Source organism: Rhinopithecus bieti, unplaced genomic scaffold (genome assembly GCF_001698545.2).
Source record: "Rhinopithecus bieti isolate Rb0 unplaced genomic scaffold, ASM169854v2 scaffold_11964, whole genome shotgun sequence".
Lineage (NCBI taxonomy): Eukaryota > Metazoa > Chordata > Mammalia > Primates > Cercopithecidae > Rhinopithecus > Rhinopithecus bieti.
Window position 1 is genome coordinate 6,749,839 of NW_016807677.1, and position 17,443 is coordinate 6,767,281.

A 17,443-nucleotide genomic window follows, 5' to 3' on the forward strand; every position below is an offset into this window, starting at 1 on the left:
TGGTAGCACAATCATATGAATCTACTTAATGCCATTGAATTCTACATATAAAAATGGTTAAGATGGTAAATTGCATGTTATCTATATTTTACCACAATTTTTTTTTAAAAAAACAGTAATTCCTGGAATTCATCTAGCCATTAAAAATAATGATCTTTCAGACTTGGTAGCAACATGAATAAAAAGGCTTATGATAGTGTGATGTTTTATTACAGCGGGGCAAATAATACTACATATAATTGTAATTACTTAAAACAAATCTATAGAAATAGTGGGGAAGACTGGCAGGAAATACATCAAAGTGCTAATAAAGGATGTGTCAGGTGGTACATGCTTCCCCCAGCCTCCCTTTACTATATTTTAAAAAGTTTTATATGGGTAAAACTTTTATAATAAAAAATTGTTTCTAATATTTAAAAATGTTTAAAACAAAGCAGATTCCTTCCTGGCCACAGAGGTTTTGTCACATAGCTTCATGTCCCTACTAGACACTGAGGGAAATGTATACTGAAGAGTTACTGGTTTTTCATTTATTTTTTTAACACTATGTCATTTATTAATGCAGTATACATTAGATCTAAAATCTGCAGTTTCTAAGTACACCATGTTTAGATCTTTCAGATCCTTCTGCAGTGTTAGGTTATTTCTACAGAGGTACCTTTAAATGAATGAATAACACATTCTATAATTCCTGAAAATATAGTACAGAGTGAAATGACTTAAATATAATTTAGGCACATATTGATTATGAAAATAGATTATCTCTCAATACAATACTTCTCTGTCTTGGTAAAATAAGAAAAGAAAATAATTCATTTCTGAAGTTGCTTTCCTTCACTTGTAAAGGTCTGATCTCCTCCCACTATGCATATGTACCCTTTACTGTTAAGGAAAGCTTTGCATATGTAGATATAGAAGAATGAGTTACATAAATACTAAAGATATGTCATTCTCCCAAAGGAGACACAGGTGGTTTTCAATGATTCCTTGCCTCATGTTGATGAGTCTGTAGAATTCAGAACCCATTTGGACACAGATAATATCCCTTCTCTTGGGGCAGAAATAAGGACACCGGGTCACTAGTAGAGAGGTACAGGCCCTTCCTCTGCTGCTGCAGAGAGATAATGACTGAAGAAAATTGGGCTAAAATTTGTTTAAAAAAAAAATGTGTGTATATATATATATGTAAAAGAATCACAGGTGCTGACTGATTGGCATTACATCTTGGAGCAGCCAAATGCCTTTATTTTTACTTGATATATATTTTTTGGTGGCTGTAATCAAATGTGTGTTTAAAATTCCTCATTCTTGGGTTGGGCACAGTGGCTCACACCTGTAATCTCAGCACTTTGGGAGGCCGAGGCAGGCGGATCACGAGGTCAGGAGATCAAGACCATCCTGGCTAACAAGGTGAAACTCCGTCTCTACTAAAAATGCACAAAATTAGCTGGGCATGGTGGTGGGCATCTGTAGTCCCAGCTACTCAGGAGGCTGAGGCAGGAGAATGGCGTGAACCTGGGAGGCGGAGCTTGCAGTGAGCCAAGATCATACCACTGCACTCCAGCCTGGGCGACAGAGTAAGATTCTGTCTCAAAAAAAAAAAAAATTCTCATTCCCCACTGTAGGGTTCTAACTGCAATTATATTACATTGCCTTTTAGCAGACAACTCTACCATATTCATTTATATAAGCTTTGATTGCAGTAGCTCTGGATTTAGTATCTATTTCTAAGCTGGCCCTATGTAAGCTATTTGGTATTTGAATTAAATGAATATTAATGATGCACCTTGGTTTTTTGGTTTTGAAGTATCTTCCTATGCTTGTGATGATTGTATCAGAAAACTAGGCTAATAGTGTAAATAGATAGAATTGCTTGGTCTGGTGTTGATTGAAACTTGCCTAGAATGAAATTCTGAGAAATTCTCATTTATAAGTGTTGTAGTGATAGGTAAGTTCTTCCTCCATTCGGAGTTCCACTGTATCTTTGGAATGACAGTGATGCACAACGATGTCTTTCTTTCCACTCTGTGTCAATCAGTAAGAATTGGATATTACTTTAATTTAGCTATTGTTTTCTCCTAAAAAGTAAATATTATAAAAATGAACCTGAAAAGAGTCTTAGGGAGTCTGATCTCACCATATTCATATGTTGTGACAGGTATTTAAAGAGGGGAGGCATCACTAAAGCTATTTATAACCTTGAACAACCTTTTCCAAGTTTTCATAAAGATTTAACAATTTAAATATCCATACTGCATCTAGGTATTCAATAAATATAATTGCATATGTTGTGTTTTCCATAAATTAAAATCCTCAAATGCATGTCAAACCAAGATGGTATTTCCACATCATGCCTATTTAAAAACAAATATAATAGATACTATTCCTGGTCATAAAGCCAGGTAAACCCCTCTACCCCATTCAAAAGGCAGAAATATCTATTTTCCCTACATCTATTAAGTGAGTGCTTTTCTGTTAAAAATCAGAATATGGAAAAAAAGTCATTTTTTTCCCTTATGCACTGCTGAGAACAAGCATAATCCTCTAAACATTTTTTTTTTTTTAATTTCCTTACAGTGTTATTTCTTCTAGACAACTGAGTGGGTACAGAAAGAAAAGTGATAAGGAATACACTTTTATCTTGTACATCTTCCTCCAGTCCCTAAAATTCTCATCTGACACTTTGTGACATGTGTAGTGGTGTCAGCATCTCTTCAAATACAGCTCCTCTCAGGTTGGCTTCTTGAAGATCACACCCAGACAGATCACAGTTCTCTAAATCAGCTCCTGCCAGAGTTGCTCCTCTGAGGTTACAGTTCTTCACTTTGCATTTTTTAATGTAGCCACTCTCAGGTTAATTCCTGTCATCTGACTTCCCTCCATATCCACACCTTTCAGATTAGCACCTTCTAAATTGGCTTTAAGACCAGAAGGATCCTCAGAATTACACAGTTTCAGGGATGCTCTTTCTGCATTAGAACAGAGCATCTTGATTCCCTGGAGATTTGCACAGTCTAGCACTGATCCAGAGGGATCAGCTTGTTCAAGATTTGCACAGCAAAGATTTGTACGTGCAAGATTACAGCAGCTTAAATTGGCCATTTTGAAGTTAATGTATCGAAGGCCCAAACGAGAAAGATCAGCACCACTGAAGTTCAAACCCTGGCATCGCAGTTCTGACTTGGTTGGAGTTGCTAGCAGAAATCGGACAAATTCCTTTTGAGATATTGGTGAATGATTCTCCAGTGGTTGAGAATTCTTTATTGCCACTTCTAGGTGTTCAATCAATGAGTCAATACCAAAAAATCTTGCTTCTTCTAACACACCCAATAAATTAATGCCATCATTTACAATGAGCTGTCCATGACCCAAGTACTTCAAAATGGGTTCAAAGTACTCAGGACTTTGGTCAATTAAGAAAGCTCCTCTATGATCTTGCTAATTTCCCTAGACACCTTTGTCCTTAAACATGTGGGCCAGCATACCATCAGGTTCTTTATTCACTAAAGTGCTCCCTGTAGTTGTAAAGTACCGCCCTTCAACATTTAATGTCAGCCAGTCTGTGTGGAATCCTAATAATCCTTCAGGAGGCTTAGAATCTGTCTGAGGATCAATAAATGGCTCTCCTTCACAAACAAACAAAACTCATCATCCCTGATCAAAGCAATATCATCAATCAGTCTACCTTTTCCATTATACACATTGGTGGCTTTTATGCCAAGTTTACTGCTGGCCACAGAAAGCAAATTAGATAAAGTTCCATATACAGCAACCATCTTTCTATTCTTGGGGCTGCCGTTCAGGAACAGGGTCACCCGCCTCATTGCACTGCCCCTGCTGGGTCCTGAGTGAGCCGCCGCCACCCTTCCACCTGGTCCTCCTCCCACCTTTTTCTCCTCCTGCCCTTCCCCTCCCTCCACCCACTCGGATTCGCCTCCCTTTGCCACCTTCCTGCCCTTGGGGACACACCACACACACGCACTCTGCCCCACACCCAGGGCTCAGCCAGTCCTCCTTCCCACCCCGCCCCAAGGCTCCTCAGCCTGCCTGAGTTTTTCATTTATTGACATCTATTTATTGAATGCTATTTAGGTGCAGACCACTGTTACAGGCAGTGGGGATACACAATGAACTAGAAAAAAAATCTCTACCCTCATCAAATTACATTCCAATGGGGGAACAGAGCTTAACACTCAAATAACAAACAAAAAAATACCAGACACTGGTAACGCTGTGTAGATAATTAAAATAGGTAATGTAATTAATACAGTCAGGCCTCCATACCCACAGACTCCACATCTGTGGATTTAACCAATCTCTTGAGTCAAAAATATTGTAGGGAAAAAAAGCCACAAAGTTCTGCAAAGCAAAACTTGAATTTGCTGAGTACTCCATGGGAATGAAGTATGTGTAGGCATTGTATTAAGTATTATAATATAATCTAGAGATTATTTAAAAGATATGGGAGGACATGTGTAGGTTAAAAGCAAATATATGCATTTTATATAAGAGACTTCAGCATACTTGGATTCTGGTATTTAGGGGGGTCCTCTAACCAATGCCCTGTGAATGTTGGGAGATCAGGAAAGGCTCAAAGGACATGAGATTTGAGTTGACATCCGAATGACAAGACCACTCTTGGGAAGATTAGGGAAGATAGGTGAAAGAACTAATGCTAAGGTGCCGAGCAGATATAACTGTGCCCAGTTTGAGGAACTGAAAGAGACCATTGTGTCTGGCAAGTGCTGGGTTAGGGAGAGAGTGGTATGAGGAGACATTGCCCTTCCTTCAGGAACTTGCAGGAAAACAGCTCAGTCATCACACAGACAGCTTCTGACACCTCTCTTCTTTTGGAACAAACTACAGAGGGCTTCAAATTTACCAATAGTCTACAGAGCAGAAAAAGCAGGACATTTTGTTTAAAAAGTCTCCTTTTTTCTCCTCTAGGCTACAGTTTCCTTATCTGTAATCAAAGGGATGGAATGGTAATATTAACCTCACAGAGGAAGCAGATATTAATGCATATTTCATAGAACCAGCCCATGCCAAGAAATCCAAGTTGTTCTCCAAAATCAAAGCTTACTTATCCTTCCCAAACTCGAATTTCCCAGGTCCAATTCGCAGAAGAGAGCCATTGAGCCACTTAGGAAAATGTCCCCAGATTCGAGCAGAGATGCCCCGTGGAGCCTCTTCCACTGTGGTCAGTAGCGGTGCAACGCATGGCAGATCCCGACACTGCCCAAAGATGCCTTTTTTCTGATGAGTATTTCCCATGTACCTTTTGAAAACTGTGCAGAGGAAACCAAAAGCACAAAAAATATTTTACCAAATCTTCTATAAACTTGCCTGTTTCCCACAGACAATAATCTCATCAACTGGCAGCTTGAGGGAAACGTGAACCTAACACCAAATACGGTCTCCAAATTTCTTCTCTCTCCTTCCTCATTCTCAGACTATCAACGCTTTGGTTCTCCATTTTCAACCCACAACAATTCTATTTCTTTTTTTTCTTTTTTTTTTTTTATACTTTAAGTTCTAGGGTACACGTGCATAACGTGCAGGTTTGATCTGCCTACGAACTAACTTAGGACTTCAGTTACTATTTTTATCATTTCTCATAGTTGAACAATGCCTGTCTTTTTACAAGAATAAAGTTACATGCCAACCCCAGATGTGCTAAGAGCACCGCCTTGTTATAAAAATGACCACCATTCAATATTATCCAATTACATTGACCCCAGAAATTTAGATATACCAGAGTCTGATTCCAAAGATTTCATAGCGATTCTTGTGATTTTAATAAGATCTTAAATTTAATTCCTTTTATTTGAATGGCATATACATGAAAATGCAAGGCATTTTCCAGTAGAAGGATGTCAAAAATTAAATTATGCAGTGATATCCAGTCTGAAATTACCTAAAGAGCAAAAGGCACACGAAGTAAAAATCATTACTGTATCATAAGGAACTGAAACCTTTCCCTATTATTTTAACATTACTGAGTGTTCACAAGGCAGTACTGCCTAACATACAGGGGTGGTCAAATAAATAATTAAGGGCTATAAAATAGAATTCTTTATCTCATAAAAGTTTAAGAGTGACTCAGAAATCTAGACTAGAAAAATGAGCTAACACATAGGGACACTATTACTCTTAAGAAATGAGATTTGCATTCTTTTAGCAAGTTATTACTATCCCATTTCTTTCAAATCTTTCAAAAATTCAGCTTGAGGCACATGAGACATTCTACTCCCCTATATGACATGTAACAATTGAGGCAAACCTAATTCTTTCCTGATTTTTCAAATAAAATTCTCTTTCACCCTGAATGTCCTTCCCAATGTCCTTATCCCTAGTTCTAAGAAAATTCCAGCAGGGCACGGTGGCTCATGCCTGTAATCCCAGCACTTTGGGAGGCCAAGGGGGGTGGATCACCCGAGGTCAGGAGTTCAAGGTCAGTCTGGCCAACATAATGAAGCATGATGAAAGCCCATCTCTACTAAAAATACAAAAAAATTAGCCAGACGTTGTGGCAGACCCCTATAAACCCAGCTACTCAGGAGCTGAGGTAGGAGAATCGCTTGAATCCGGGAGACAGAGGTTGCAGTGAGCCGAGATCGCACCACCGCTCTCCAGCCTGTGCAACAAGAGCAAAACTTTGTCTCAAAAAAGAAAAAAAAAAAAATTTCATTAATTGGTCAAGGTCTATCTCCAGTGTTACAGTACTTCCCTTAAGAGGCAGCACAGTGTAGGCTGGGCACAGTGGCTCACACCTGTAATCCCAGCACTTTGGGAGGCCGAGGCAGATGGATCACAAGATCAGGAGTTCACGACAAGCCTGGCCAAGATGGTGAAACCTCGTCTCTACTAAAAACACACACACACACACACACACACACACACACACACACACACACACACACAAAATCAGTGGCAGCTGCCTGTAATCCCAGCTACTCAGGAGGCTGAAGCAGGAGAATCGCTTGAACTCAGAGGGCAGAGGTTTCAGTGAGCCGAGATCATGCCACTGCACTCCAGCCCGGGTGACAGAGTGAGACTCCGTCTCAAAAAAAAAAAAAAAAAGAGGCAGCACCGTGTAATATTTAAGGGTGTGAGCTGGAGCTCTACCTGGCTCCAGCTGGTTGGTTTCAAATGTGGCCCCTCCCAAATAAGAAGCCTTGAGAAAGATGCTTATCACCTCTCTGTGGTCTGTTTCCTCTTTTCTAAGATGGGGATAATGATAATTCATATTACTTCTAAGGCTACAAGTAATAAATGAGTTAGTTTATGTAAAGCTTTTAGAACAGAATACTCAAAAAATGCTATTATTATATTTACATAGCTTTTAATGATAGTCCAATAAGGTGTAATATCTTCTTTATTTTATTCATTTGACAAAGTACTTGGTACTGCTGAGGGATAAAAAGCATTAGAACCCTGAAATAAAAGAACTGACTGCCTAGTAAACAGATCACTGACACTGTAAGTGTTTTATTTCAGCATTGTTTCTCACAGTCTGGTACAGGACTGCTTGCAACAGAAAGACCGGGTGTTACTGCTAAAATGCAGTTTCCTGGACTCCATTCTGGCCCTAATAAATCAGAATCGCTGGGGAAGGGCAAGCAGGTGTTCTTAGGCATACTAAAATCTGGGAACTATAGTATTAGAAGTACAAAGAGGATGCTTTGAAAAGATAGAGAAGGAAAAACTCTCTGTTATTCATCTTACTCTATTTTTATTAACATTATGCATATTTATCTTATTCTCAGATTAAAATAAATTCCCTAAGGTCAGGTATGTAATTTACTTATCTTACTTTTTTAAGTAAATTGAATGCCCTAATTGGGCATTTGTTTAAGTAGAGATACACGAATTTAAGCATTTTACATTGTAGAAAATATTTACATGTCTATATGTTGTATACTCCATAGCATGCTGTTGGTAATCTGCTACATGATCTTCAAAGTTTCAACAGACTTCGATGTTAACACTTTCTTAAACTCCTTTCTATTCGTAGCTTCTGAGACATTGTCCTATTCTAACTTTTCTGCTGCCCTATAATTACTCTCTGCATTCTGCTAGTTTTATTACTTATTAGCTGACAACCTTGAGCAAGTTACTTAATGTCTCTGAGCCTCAGGTTTTTCAATGATAAAATGGAAATAAAAGGAGATTAATACTTCCTGTTTATGTCTGTCATCATAATCAAATATAAAGATACTGGATGCTTTCCAAATGTTAATTCCCTTTAGGGGCTCCTTGTCTCCCTTATCACTTCATGAATGTTCCTAAGGTCCTACCTTGGATCTTTAATCTCACCACTCTCCCTTGGCAATCTCATCTAGTCTCTTCATTTCACCAATTACTTCTGGCAGGTGACCTTCAACATGTCAAAATAGAATTTTTAATTTCCCCCCTTCCAAATCAATTTTCTTCATCTAGGATATTTCCCAACTCCTTCAGATGACATTCACTCACCTAACTCATCCTTCAAGATCCAGTTTCCATGTCATTTGCTTTATAAACACAGCATTCGCCTTACCTACAGCAAGAACTGATTCTCCTTAGTCTGAACTCACAGCATCTGTTTTAGCTCTGGTATGGACCTTATCTGTCTCGTATGATAAATGATACTACCAGTACTCCTTGAGTACAGGGTCTGGTGTTTGTCTCCCCTCTCCTTCCAGTACGTAATACATTCCCTTGCATACTGCAAACATTAAATTACTACATTAAGTAATTTTAAAATTTATAGTGCATATTGGTATGATTTCTGAAAGTTCTAGATCAGCCAATTTCTATAAATAAAATCATGTAACAATGGTAGCCATAATAGAAGGCTATAAAACAATAAATTTTAAGGCAGTCCCCGCAAAATGCAAGTAGAGAAACCAAACAACTACATTAGAACGTGTGGCAGTGATTTTTCAATTTAGAAAAGCCTAAATATTGAATATTCTTCTTATTGCAAATCCCAAAGAATCCCAAGCCCCTGAATCCTGCCCTAAATATTGCATAAAATATGCAAATGTGAAGGCTGTATCCCTGACCATGAGGAAACAATCCTAACTCAGCCTTCTTTAACTTCCGGGACTCTGCGGAATTGCTGTCTAATCTAAGGCACACAGGATGGAAAGCTTCCGAAGCTCCCAGCAGTCTTTAGGAAAGAGGCACAGAATTCTAAGTGCAGACTGGCAAGAAGAGGCGGATGAGGAAGAGAAAAGGGTAAACCCCCTACCTGGGAGCCGGTGCACCATCACAGGAAGGAAATCCACTGCAGTGGCAGAAAGACTCCTGATAAAATGGAGAAAGACTCGAAAAAACATTTTCGTATTGAGCAGATCCCGTGATTTCCAAATCCTCTCACACTGGCAGCTTTTAGTACTACTAAACAATGAACACGCACAGAAATGCCTGGACTGTCCCTCCCTTACTGACAGGTCGAAGTGAGGAGGAGGTTTAAGGGGCGGGGCTTAGTTCCATGACAACTGTCCAAACAACCTATCTTTAATAAGCAGCTGTTTGAAATATTAAAATTAGACCACCAGTAGTGGTCTCCCCCTCCCTAAACTTTTCTTTTTCAAACCTGTTCACACACTATAGTTAAGTCCGTTTATATTGATGCACAGCATCAATTTTATTATGCCACTCTTCTCTTCTGGAAGATTCTGACACAGAATAAAGTCCAAATTTAGACTTCCACTAGAGGACTCTACAATCTGGCAACAATTTACCTTTCATTCTTTTTCTCTGCCTTTAAATCACTTCATCCTTCCTTTTCTTTTCTATTCATTAATTTTACAGAACATTTTCTGACAATCTAGCATGAGTGAAAGTATGCCCTCAAAATGTATATGACTTTATTAATTTAACATTTTTAGCACCAATGTATTAAATACTGTGCTACAAAGAAAGAATACCAAGAAACAAGATTGTCCCTGCTCTCCAGGAGTTTAGACCATACACTATTCGCCTTCATGAATTTTCATCCTAGCAAAGTGACTAACATACCATGATACGTTTGTTCTTCTGTGCCACTGAAGAAACTTTTCTCCTGCCTGAAATATCCCTTCCTTTTCAAAAATCCAATTTAAAATCTACCTCTCTGACTCCCTTACCAAAAGGTCTTCTAGTAACTTCCACAGCACTGCCACAGAGTTGCTTTTAACATTAACATATCATGTTTTCCTGGCAAAATTGTAAGCATATTTCAAGAAAGAAGTGGTTAAAATTGTCAGAAGGGAGTATCTTAATACATCTAGCAGAGTACAAAGATGGTTTGGTATATATTTTGATTAGTAATCAATGAAAAATAACTTACAAATTTGTGAGACTTTATTGAAATAGTAAAGAGTAACATCAGAAGTGTAAATTAAAGGGCAGTGGTATTCCCTAGCATTTCTCCAGTTGTGAGATAATTTTTTTTTTTTTTTCTGAGACAGAGTCTCACTCTGTCACCCAGGCTGGAGTACAGTGGCACAATCTCGGTTCACTGCAACCTCCGCCTCCCAGGTTCAAGTGATTCTCCTATCTCAGCCTCCTGAGTAGCTGGGACTACAGGTGTACGCCACGATACCTGGCTACTTTTTTTTATTTTTAGTAGAGACAGGGTTTTGCCATGTTGCCCAGGTTGGTCTCAAACTCTTGACCTCAAGTGATCTGCCTGCCTCAGCCTCTCAAACTGCTGGAATTACAGGTGTGAGCCACCATGCCTGGCCAAGATAATGACTCTTGTCTATGTGAATGGTACCAAAGCCATCCAAATTTGATTTTAAAAATAAGCCTTCATGATTAGGCTTTCAGGCACCTTTATACTAGAAGGTATAACAATTCTGAACAGTAAACACATTGTGACTTAAAATCAGTTCTCCAGTCTTAATCATATCAAATGAAATGATCAAATCCATTTTCCGAACCTTCAAAGGGAAGAACTAGATGTTGAACAATGGTGATACCATCAGGATATAACAAGTATATTATGAAATCTAGTCTGAAACAATCTGTTGGACGTATTTTTCACATTAGTAATAAATGCTTAGAAAAAGAACATTTCTTAATGATGGTAGGTCAAAATCCAGACGACATGTCGTATTAACTCACAAACCTTCTGGTTGTATTTAGTTTTAAAAAATTTCCTTTTGGCCGGGCGCAGTGGCTCATGCCTGTAATCTCAGCATTTCAGGAGGCTGAGGCGGGTGGATCACCTGAGGTCAGGAGTTCAAGACCAGCCTGGCCAACATGGCAAAACCCCATCTCTACTAAAAATACAAAAATTAGCCAGGTGTGGTGGCAGGTGCCTGTAATCCCAGCTACTCAAGAGGCTGAGGCAGGACAATCGCTTGAACCTGAGAGGCAGAGGTTGTAGTGAGCTGAGATCATGCCACTGCACTTCGGCCTAGGCAACAGAGCAAGATTCTGTCTCAAAAAAAAAAAAAAAAANAGCTAGGATGAGAAATGGGAGCCACTGCGCGTGACAAAAAAAAAAATTTCTAATAATTACTTTGTTGACCTCCAACCTATTCTGTGCCACCACCTCTATCAATCCAATAGTTTTTTCCAGTTAACCAATTTTCTTTAGCAAGTATTATTTTATTTCACTTTTGTCATCTTTTCTTATATGAGTATTCATGTCATGTGGTGTTTATGCCTTAAAATAGTCATGTAATGAAATGAGATTTTATTTTAGAGTTTAGAAGGCAGCAAGGCAAATGTGCAGTCTCCCTTAGGAATAACAATTCCCTGTAGTACTATTTGCAATTTTCAGATTGCTTATATTGGAAAAATATACATGTAATAAACTGAACTGTCTATATGATTGAAAAGTGGGTGCTATTGTGTTTAAAAATCTGGTTAACACAGCTACCCCGTATAGTAATATATAATACAGAAAGTTTTCAGTAAAATCATAGTAGTACTTTACATCAAAGGGATAATTTTTTTAGCTAGATGAGTAGTATAGATCCTCCAGTCCAAATTCAATTTCTCAATTATAATAGGATTGAAGTGACCTCCCAAGGTCATCTTGTTGTTTAAGCCAATCTATTTACTTCTGGATCACTAATCTTTATCCCATACCACACTGCTGATAATGTTTCTAAATATAATTCATTAACTGCATATGTTGATGTGGTTGATGTGTAAAAAAGTCAACTCATACAAGGTTTTGGTGAGTAATTTCTGGTTTTTATTTCACTATTTTTACCACAAGAAAATAATTTTAAGCCAAGAGCTTCTATTAGTCATACATAATAACTAATAGTGAAAATAATCAAATGGAAATAGCACACGGTTATGTCATTCTATTCTAAGAAACTGGAAAAAATCACCTCTAAGATTTTAATCTTTTATAATCTTGACCACAAAAAAATTTTTCAAAATTATCTCCAAAACTATCTGATATTTAAACAAAATATTCTAAAAGAAAAAGTATGATGTTATTAAACATTATAAATTAACTGAATCCCATTTTAGAAGTTTAAGAAACACTAAGAAGTTTAAGGAAAAAATAAAAGAATCCACATAAGATTTAAATAATTTACACTTCTATAAAATGCACTAAATATTTGACCCTCAAAAGAAAAGTGACGTAGTTCATGTTAATGTCCAGTTTAGGACATTAACACGAACATTAATATTAACATTAAGGAATTTTAAAGTTCCCTTTTAACTCTAGAAATTCAAGGAGTTTCCCCTTCTCTATTCAAAATATACATTTTCTTTAACAACTCGAGAGCTTTCAAAGCATAAATGTCATTCTTTCATTATAACAATAATAGATTTAAATTATCAGCTTATTTCAAGTATATATTTTATCTGTGTAATGTGTTTGCAATCACTGTAAACCTCTGTCGCAGGAACTCTCTTTTTTGTATTAGAAAGTTTTCAATAGTATTGGCTTCTTTGAAGAGTTCATCTATCTCATCAATGTAAGATGCATCTACTGCTGCTCTCTCACTAATAGGAAAAAAAGTTGTATATTAAACTAAGTAGATATAAACAACATCATTATGTTGTTCTTCATTACATTTGTTAACTATTTCATTTAAATGGCTTTATGTGCCACAGAACTTCATTAATTTACTAATACTCTTCAGAAAAAAAATTAGTCCCACAAATATTTTTGACTACTCACAAAGGTCTCCTGACAAAACAGAAAGTGTATCTAATACATTATCAACACTAATATTCAATTATATACATTATTTTTACAGCCACACAAACCACTATCCAAGTATAATGACTGTCCAGCAGTTTAAAAACACACACACACACGTTATAAAACATGATATCAGGCTAATAAAATATTTAAATTTGGTCTTAAAATAAATATAGGTAAAATATAAATGCAGTCATCCCTCAGTATCCGTGGGGTATTGGTTCCAGAATCCCCTACAGATACCAAAGGAACATCTCTCATAGATATTCAAGTCCCTTATATAAAACACCATACTATTTGCATATAACCTAAGAACATTCCGCCATATACTTTAAATTATCTCTTGATTACTTATAAGACCAATACCATGTAAATGCTATGTAAACAGTTGTTATACTGTATTGTTTGAAAAATCATGACAAGAAAAAAGTGTCTGTACATGTTCAGTACAGACACAACCATCCTTTTTTTCCCAAATATTTTCTGTGTGAGGTTGATTGAATCCACAGATTCAGAACTAATGGATGTGAAAGGCTGACTTTCTATGACATAAAAGTATTTATCTTTAATATCACTCTGTTATCATTAATTTCACCAAACATTTTTCTCAAAGAGGTATTTACATAAAATTTAAAATGTAATGTCATCTAATTATAGACCAAGATACAGACAGTCTAGTATTAGCTTGGCAAGAGTAAAACAAAGAAAAGAATTTTAGTGGAAAAGTTGACGCTATTCTCTGAAAATAACCAACTAATCTATTACAAGGGACTGAAGTAGAACAAAAAATTCCAACGTTTTAATTACTGGAGAGGTTTGCCAGCCACAGAGTTAAACTTCCCATTACAGAGTTTCCAGAAGAAAACTAACATAAAGACCCCAGACAATATACTATAAGTACTTGCCTTAAAAGCTTTGCATAGGTAGACAACATTAGATTAATTTCCTTGCTCACATCTGTTCAAGAAAAATCATGTAAGTTATAAAATATAACAAACCTTCTGCATTATAAAACTGATGTTTAGAAATATAAACATTTTATACATCACCATTTAAATCTTTCTCCAAGGTTTCATCTTTATAAAACAGTCCAGAACTTTCAGAAAAAGATGAATCTGATTTTCCAAGAGAGGAGACCTGTGGACTATCTGGCACTGGAGACTAACAGGACAAAATAAAGAAAACAGGTACAGTCAATAATATCTTCAGGACATACACTGAATTTATGAAGTATATGTTTATTTGTTTATTAAGAAAAGCAAATAAACCATTTTCAGAAAAAGGCAAACATGCTAGAAAGCATATGACTTAGTCATTTGAGTTTTTATTATTAAGGAAATTTACAGGCGCAAGAAACACCTTGCTCAATATATTAAATTTTATTTTGGTTTTCAACTAGACTTTGCTTTTCATTTGTTTGTTTTTGCGACAAGTTTTCACTCTGTCACCTAGGCCAGAGTGTAGTGACACAATCTTAGCTCCCTGTAGCCGCCTAGATTCAAGTGATCCTCCTGTCTCAGACTCCTGAGTAACCAGGACTACAGGCACATTCCACCATGCTCAGTTAATTTTGTTTTGTTTTGTTTTCAGAGACAAGGTATTGCACTGTTGCCCAGGCTGATCTGAAACTCTTAGCCTCAAACGATACTCCTGCCTCAGCCTCCCAAAGCACTAGGATTATAGCCATGAGCCCATGCACCCAGCTTTAAATTAGATTTTAAATGTGGTTTTAAACTCCTGTTGAAAAAGCGTCTGGTATCTTGAACCAGTAGATGTTTTCATAGCAATGAAGCTAAACTGTAATTTAGACAGTAGCCAAATGCTTGTGAAATTCTGCAAAATAATACAATCTTCAAGGGAGCAAATCATGTCCCAAATGCAACAGATCAATTGGTGGGGGCAGGACTGGTAAAGGATAGGATACTGTGCTCTGGTATCTTACTTATCACAGCAAAATAATTACATAAAATCCTATGTATCATAAAGGCACAGACTCACTTCTGTCTCTAGATCTCAAGCTATCAAAAAGAAATCTCCCAATAGTTTCTTGGAGGCCTATACTTAGTGAAAAACCAGCCGGAATCAACATAGTTCCTGCTGTGTTGTAGGACAATCCTAGCTCTGGGCATACGAATACATTAAATTCCACTTATCTATAGAGCTTTCTTAAAGGGAAGTAATTTGAGAAGTATGTAAAACAGAATAAAAGATTAAGGCTACACAGGCATACAGCTTACCTCCAATTCTCTTGGCCTCTTGCAATTTCTATTGTCAGGCTTTACAAGGTGATTTGCCATCATATTCCGAAGGCAGCAGCTACAAAGCTTAGAACAATGCCAGATTTAGGTACAAACTCCATGCTACAAGATCTCTGGCATCCTTCCCTTTTTCCCACTCCTACTGCTGTTGTTAATTTAGACTGTCATTATCTGTCACTTTCCTAAACTCAATTTCTCCCTCCTCCAAATCATTCTATCAACTGCTATTTGGGTAATCTTTCAAAACTTGATTACTGCATTCCTTTAACTCAAAAACTTTCATTGTTCCAGAATAAACTGAAATTCCATGATATGGCCTTCAAGGTCCTGTATTACCTGGTGCCAATCTTCTAGTCCCATCACTTTCAACCACTCCTCTCTATGTATTTAGCCAAATGAGTCTTTCTGGCAATTCTGCCTTGTTTCAGGACTGGCTCAGTTAAGATTCTTCTATGTTCAGCCTGGCACTGTGGCTCATGCCTGTAATCCCAGCACTTTGGGAGGCTAAGGTGGGAAAATCACCTGAGGTTGGGAGTTCGAGACCAGCCTGGCCAGCATGGTGAAACCCCATGTCTACTAAAAATTCAAACATTAGCCGGGCATGGTGGCAAGCGCCTGCAATCCCAGCTACTTGGGAAGCTGAGGGGAGAGAATTGCTTGAACCCGGGAGAGGGAGGTTGCAGTGAGCCGAGACTGCGCCACTGCACTCCAGCCTGGGCAATAGAGCAAGACTCCACCTCAAAAAAAAAAAAAAAAAAAGATTCTTCTATCTTCACAAAATCTTAATGTTGAAACAGGTCTTACAGTTCATCTAATTCAATCTCATCTTTTACAAGTGAGAAAACAGGGACGGTGATGGTGCATCAAGAGACAACAGTAAGACTGAACTAGACTAGGACCGAGATCTCACTCTTCGAGTCTGAGATTATTCCCACTGTCCAACCTTAAAGTAGCTTCAAATTTTACTTTTACTTTTCCATAAATTCGGAAGGCATTTTCCCTAGAAATCCAAATGTTGAAACCTGGAAGGGTATAGTCTCTGTCTTTGAGATAAGAGGAGCCCTATCCACTTTCAAGTTATCAATAGACTTTGTTGTTTTTGAGAAACGATGCTGACTTGGGTAACTCTAATGCATCTGTTTGATTAGCCCTATAAAATATGCATATATAGAAGACAGAAAGAGCAACAACAAATTACAAAGATGCTTGTTAAGTAAATTCTATATTGTATGTCTCCACTCCTGCCAGTACCTTTATAGTATGTAAGTTTACGTGCTGTAATAGTACTAATAGTATCTAAAAAAAATACTACACACGCACGGCAGTGCTAACTTTGCCTTGGGAGTTGGAAAATACTTAAGAGAAGCCAACAGGCGGATTTTTCTCTCCTCCCTTCCACTTCTAATATTCCCTTTCCCCTTCATCCCCTTCTCTTCTCTCCCAGAGTAACATTGTGCACCTACGTCAAATGAAAACTTATAGTCAAGTAACTGCTTCTGCAAAAATAAGTTCGTTTTTCTGTCATAGCTCAAGGCCTCAGCAGATCCAGGCCTGGTGGACTGTTTGGTCTTCGTCGTGTGCCAAACACTGGCCACTGCCCCCGGCTCTGCCATCTTAGGCTTAGTGACCTGGCTGTTACTAAGCACTGTCACCCTCTACCTCATGCAGCTGTCTCCTTCTAGTTTTCTCCCTCTTCTCAAGGCCAACCTGGCCCCTCAGTCCATCTCACCTCCATATTCCTCCTCACCTCCCGCCGCCCCTCCCCACTTCCTCCATACTATTGCTTCCGCCCCACTAGAGCCCCTCAGGAAGTTTCCATCCTCGCGCCCTTCCTCGTGTCACACTCCGTCACATTCACACAGGCGCCCATCCCTCCAGCCCCACCCCAAGGCCAATGTACTTCGCAGTATGGGGACTTTCCTCGTCAGCGAACGCGAGGGAGTGAGGACGCTGGGCCCGGGTTGCTTGGACTTCGCGGGTGGAGGTGGGAAGCGCCCCGCACTCCCAGCAGCCCCGCGCGAGTCACGTG

The 17,443-nt window shown here is 38.1% G+C and overlaps 2 protein-coding genes and 1 pseudogene across 8 annotated transcripts in view; all 3 read right to left on the reverse strand.

Annotated features, from left to right (window-relative positions):
- Positions 1 to 9,447, reverse strand: part of BCO2 (beta-carotene oxygenase 2) — a 49,378-nt gene extending 39,931 nt beyond the window's left edge. For 2 of the 5 annotated variants that reach the window (XR_001887518.1, XM_017883183.1), the window contains exons 1-2: positions 9,239 to 9,447; positions 5,084 to 5,288 (exon numbers count right to left, since the gene is read on the reverse strand). Coding sequence is in view for 4 of the 5 variants with exons in the window: in XM_017883183.1 (XP_017738672.1) it covers positions 5,084 to 5,288; positions 9,239 to 9,326 (293 nt within the window). In the remaining variant the exon portion in view is untranslated. Of the gene's footprint in view, positions 1 to 5,083; positions 5,289 to 8,478; positions 8,587 to 9,238 lie in introns of those variants that run through there. The other 3 variants (XM_017883186.1, XM_017883185.1, XM_017883184.1) reach the window with 3 other exon arrangements.
- LOC108536442 (BTB/POZ domain-containing protein KCTD9 pseudogene) lies at positions 2,672 to 3,842 on the reverse strand (annotated as a pseudogene).
- Positions 9,448 to 12,161: 2,714 nt separating the features above from the next.
- On the reverse strand, positions 12,162 to 17,429 carry TEX12 (testis expressed 12). 3 transcript variants are annotated; one of them, XM_017883193.1, is made up of 5 exons: positions 17,315 to 17,429; positions 15,394 to 15,480; positions 14,206 to 14,317; positions 14,062 to 14,113; positions 12,162 to 12,954 (listed from the first exon to the last, which is right to left on the reverse strand). In XM_017883193.1, the coding sequence occupies exons 2-5, from the start codon at positions 15,454 to 15,456 to the stop codon at positions 12,810 to 12,812; spliced, it is 372 nt and encodes a 123-aa protein (XP_017738682.1). In that variant the 5' UTR covers positions 15,457 to 15,480; positions 17,315 to 17,429; the 3' UTR covers positions 12,162 to 12,809. The 3 variants fall into 3 exon arrangements, with proteins under 3 accessions (XP_017738682.1, XP_017738683.1, XP_017738681.1); XM_017883194.1 differs by having other exon boundaries at positions 15,394 to 15,472; positions 17,315 to 17,399; XM_017883192.1 differs by lacking the exon at positions 17,315 to 17,429 and adding an exon at positions 16,878 to 17,131.
- Between the last annotated feature and the right edge of the window lie 14 nt (positions 17,430 to 17,443).

Bases quoted from the DNA above. Each gene is read 5' to 3' on its own strand.
- TEX12 (XM_017883192.1), bottom strand. From the start codon at position 17,027: ATGGCAGAGCCGGGGGCAGTGGCCAGTGTTTGGCACACGACGAAGACC. The intron at 14,318-15,393 runs GTAAGCTGTATG...TTGTCCTGTTAG, and splicing joins AGAGGCCAAGAGAATTGGAG to TCTCCAGTGCCAGATAGTCC. The intron at 14,114-14,205 runs GTGATGTATAAA...TTTCTTGAACAG, and splicing joins CTTGGAGAAAGATTTAAATG to ATGTGAGCAAGGAAATTAAT.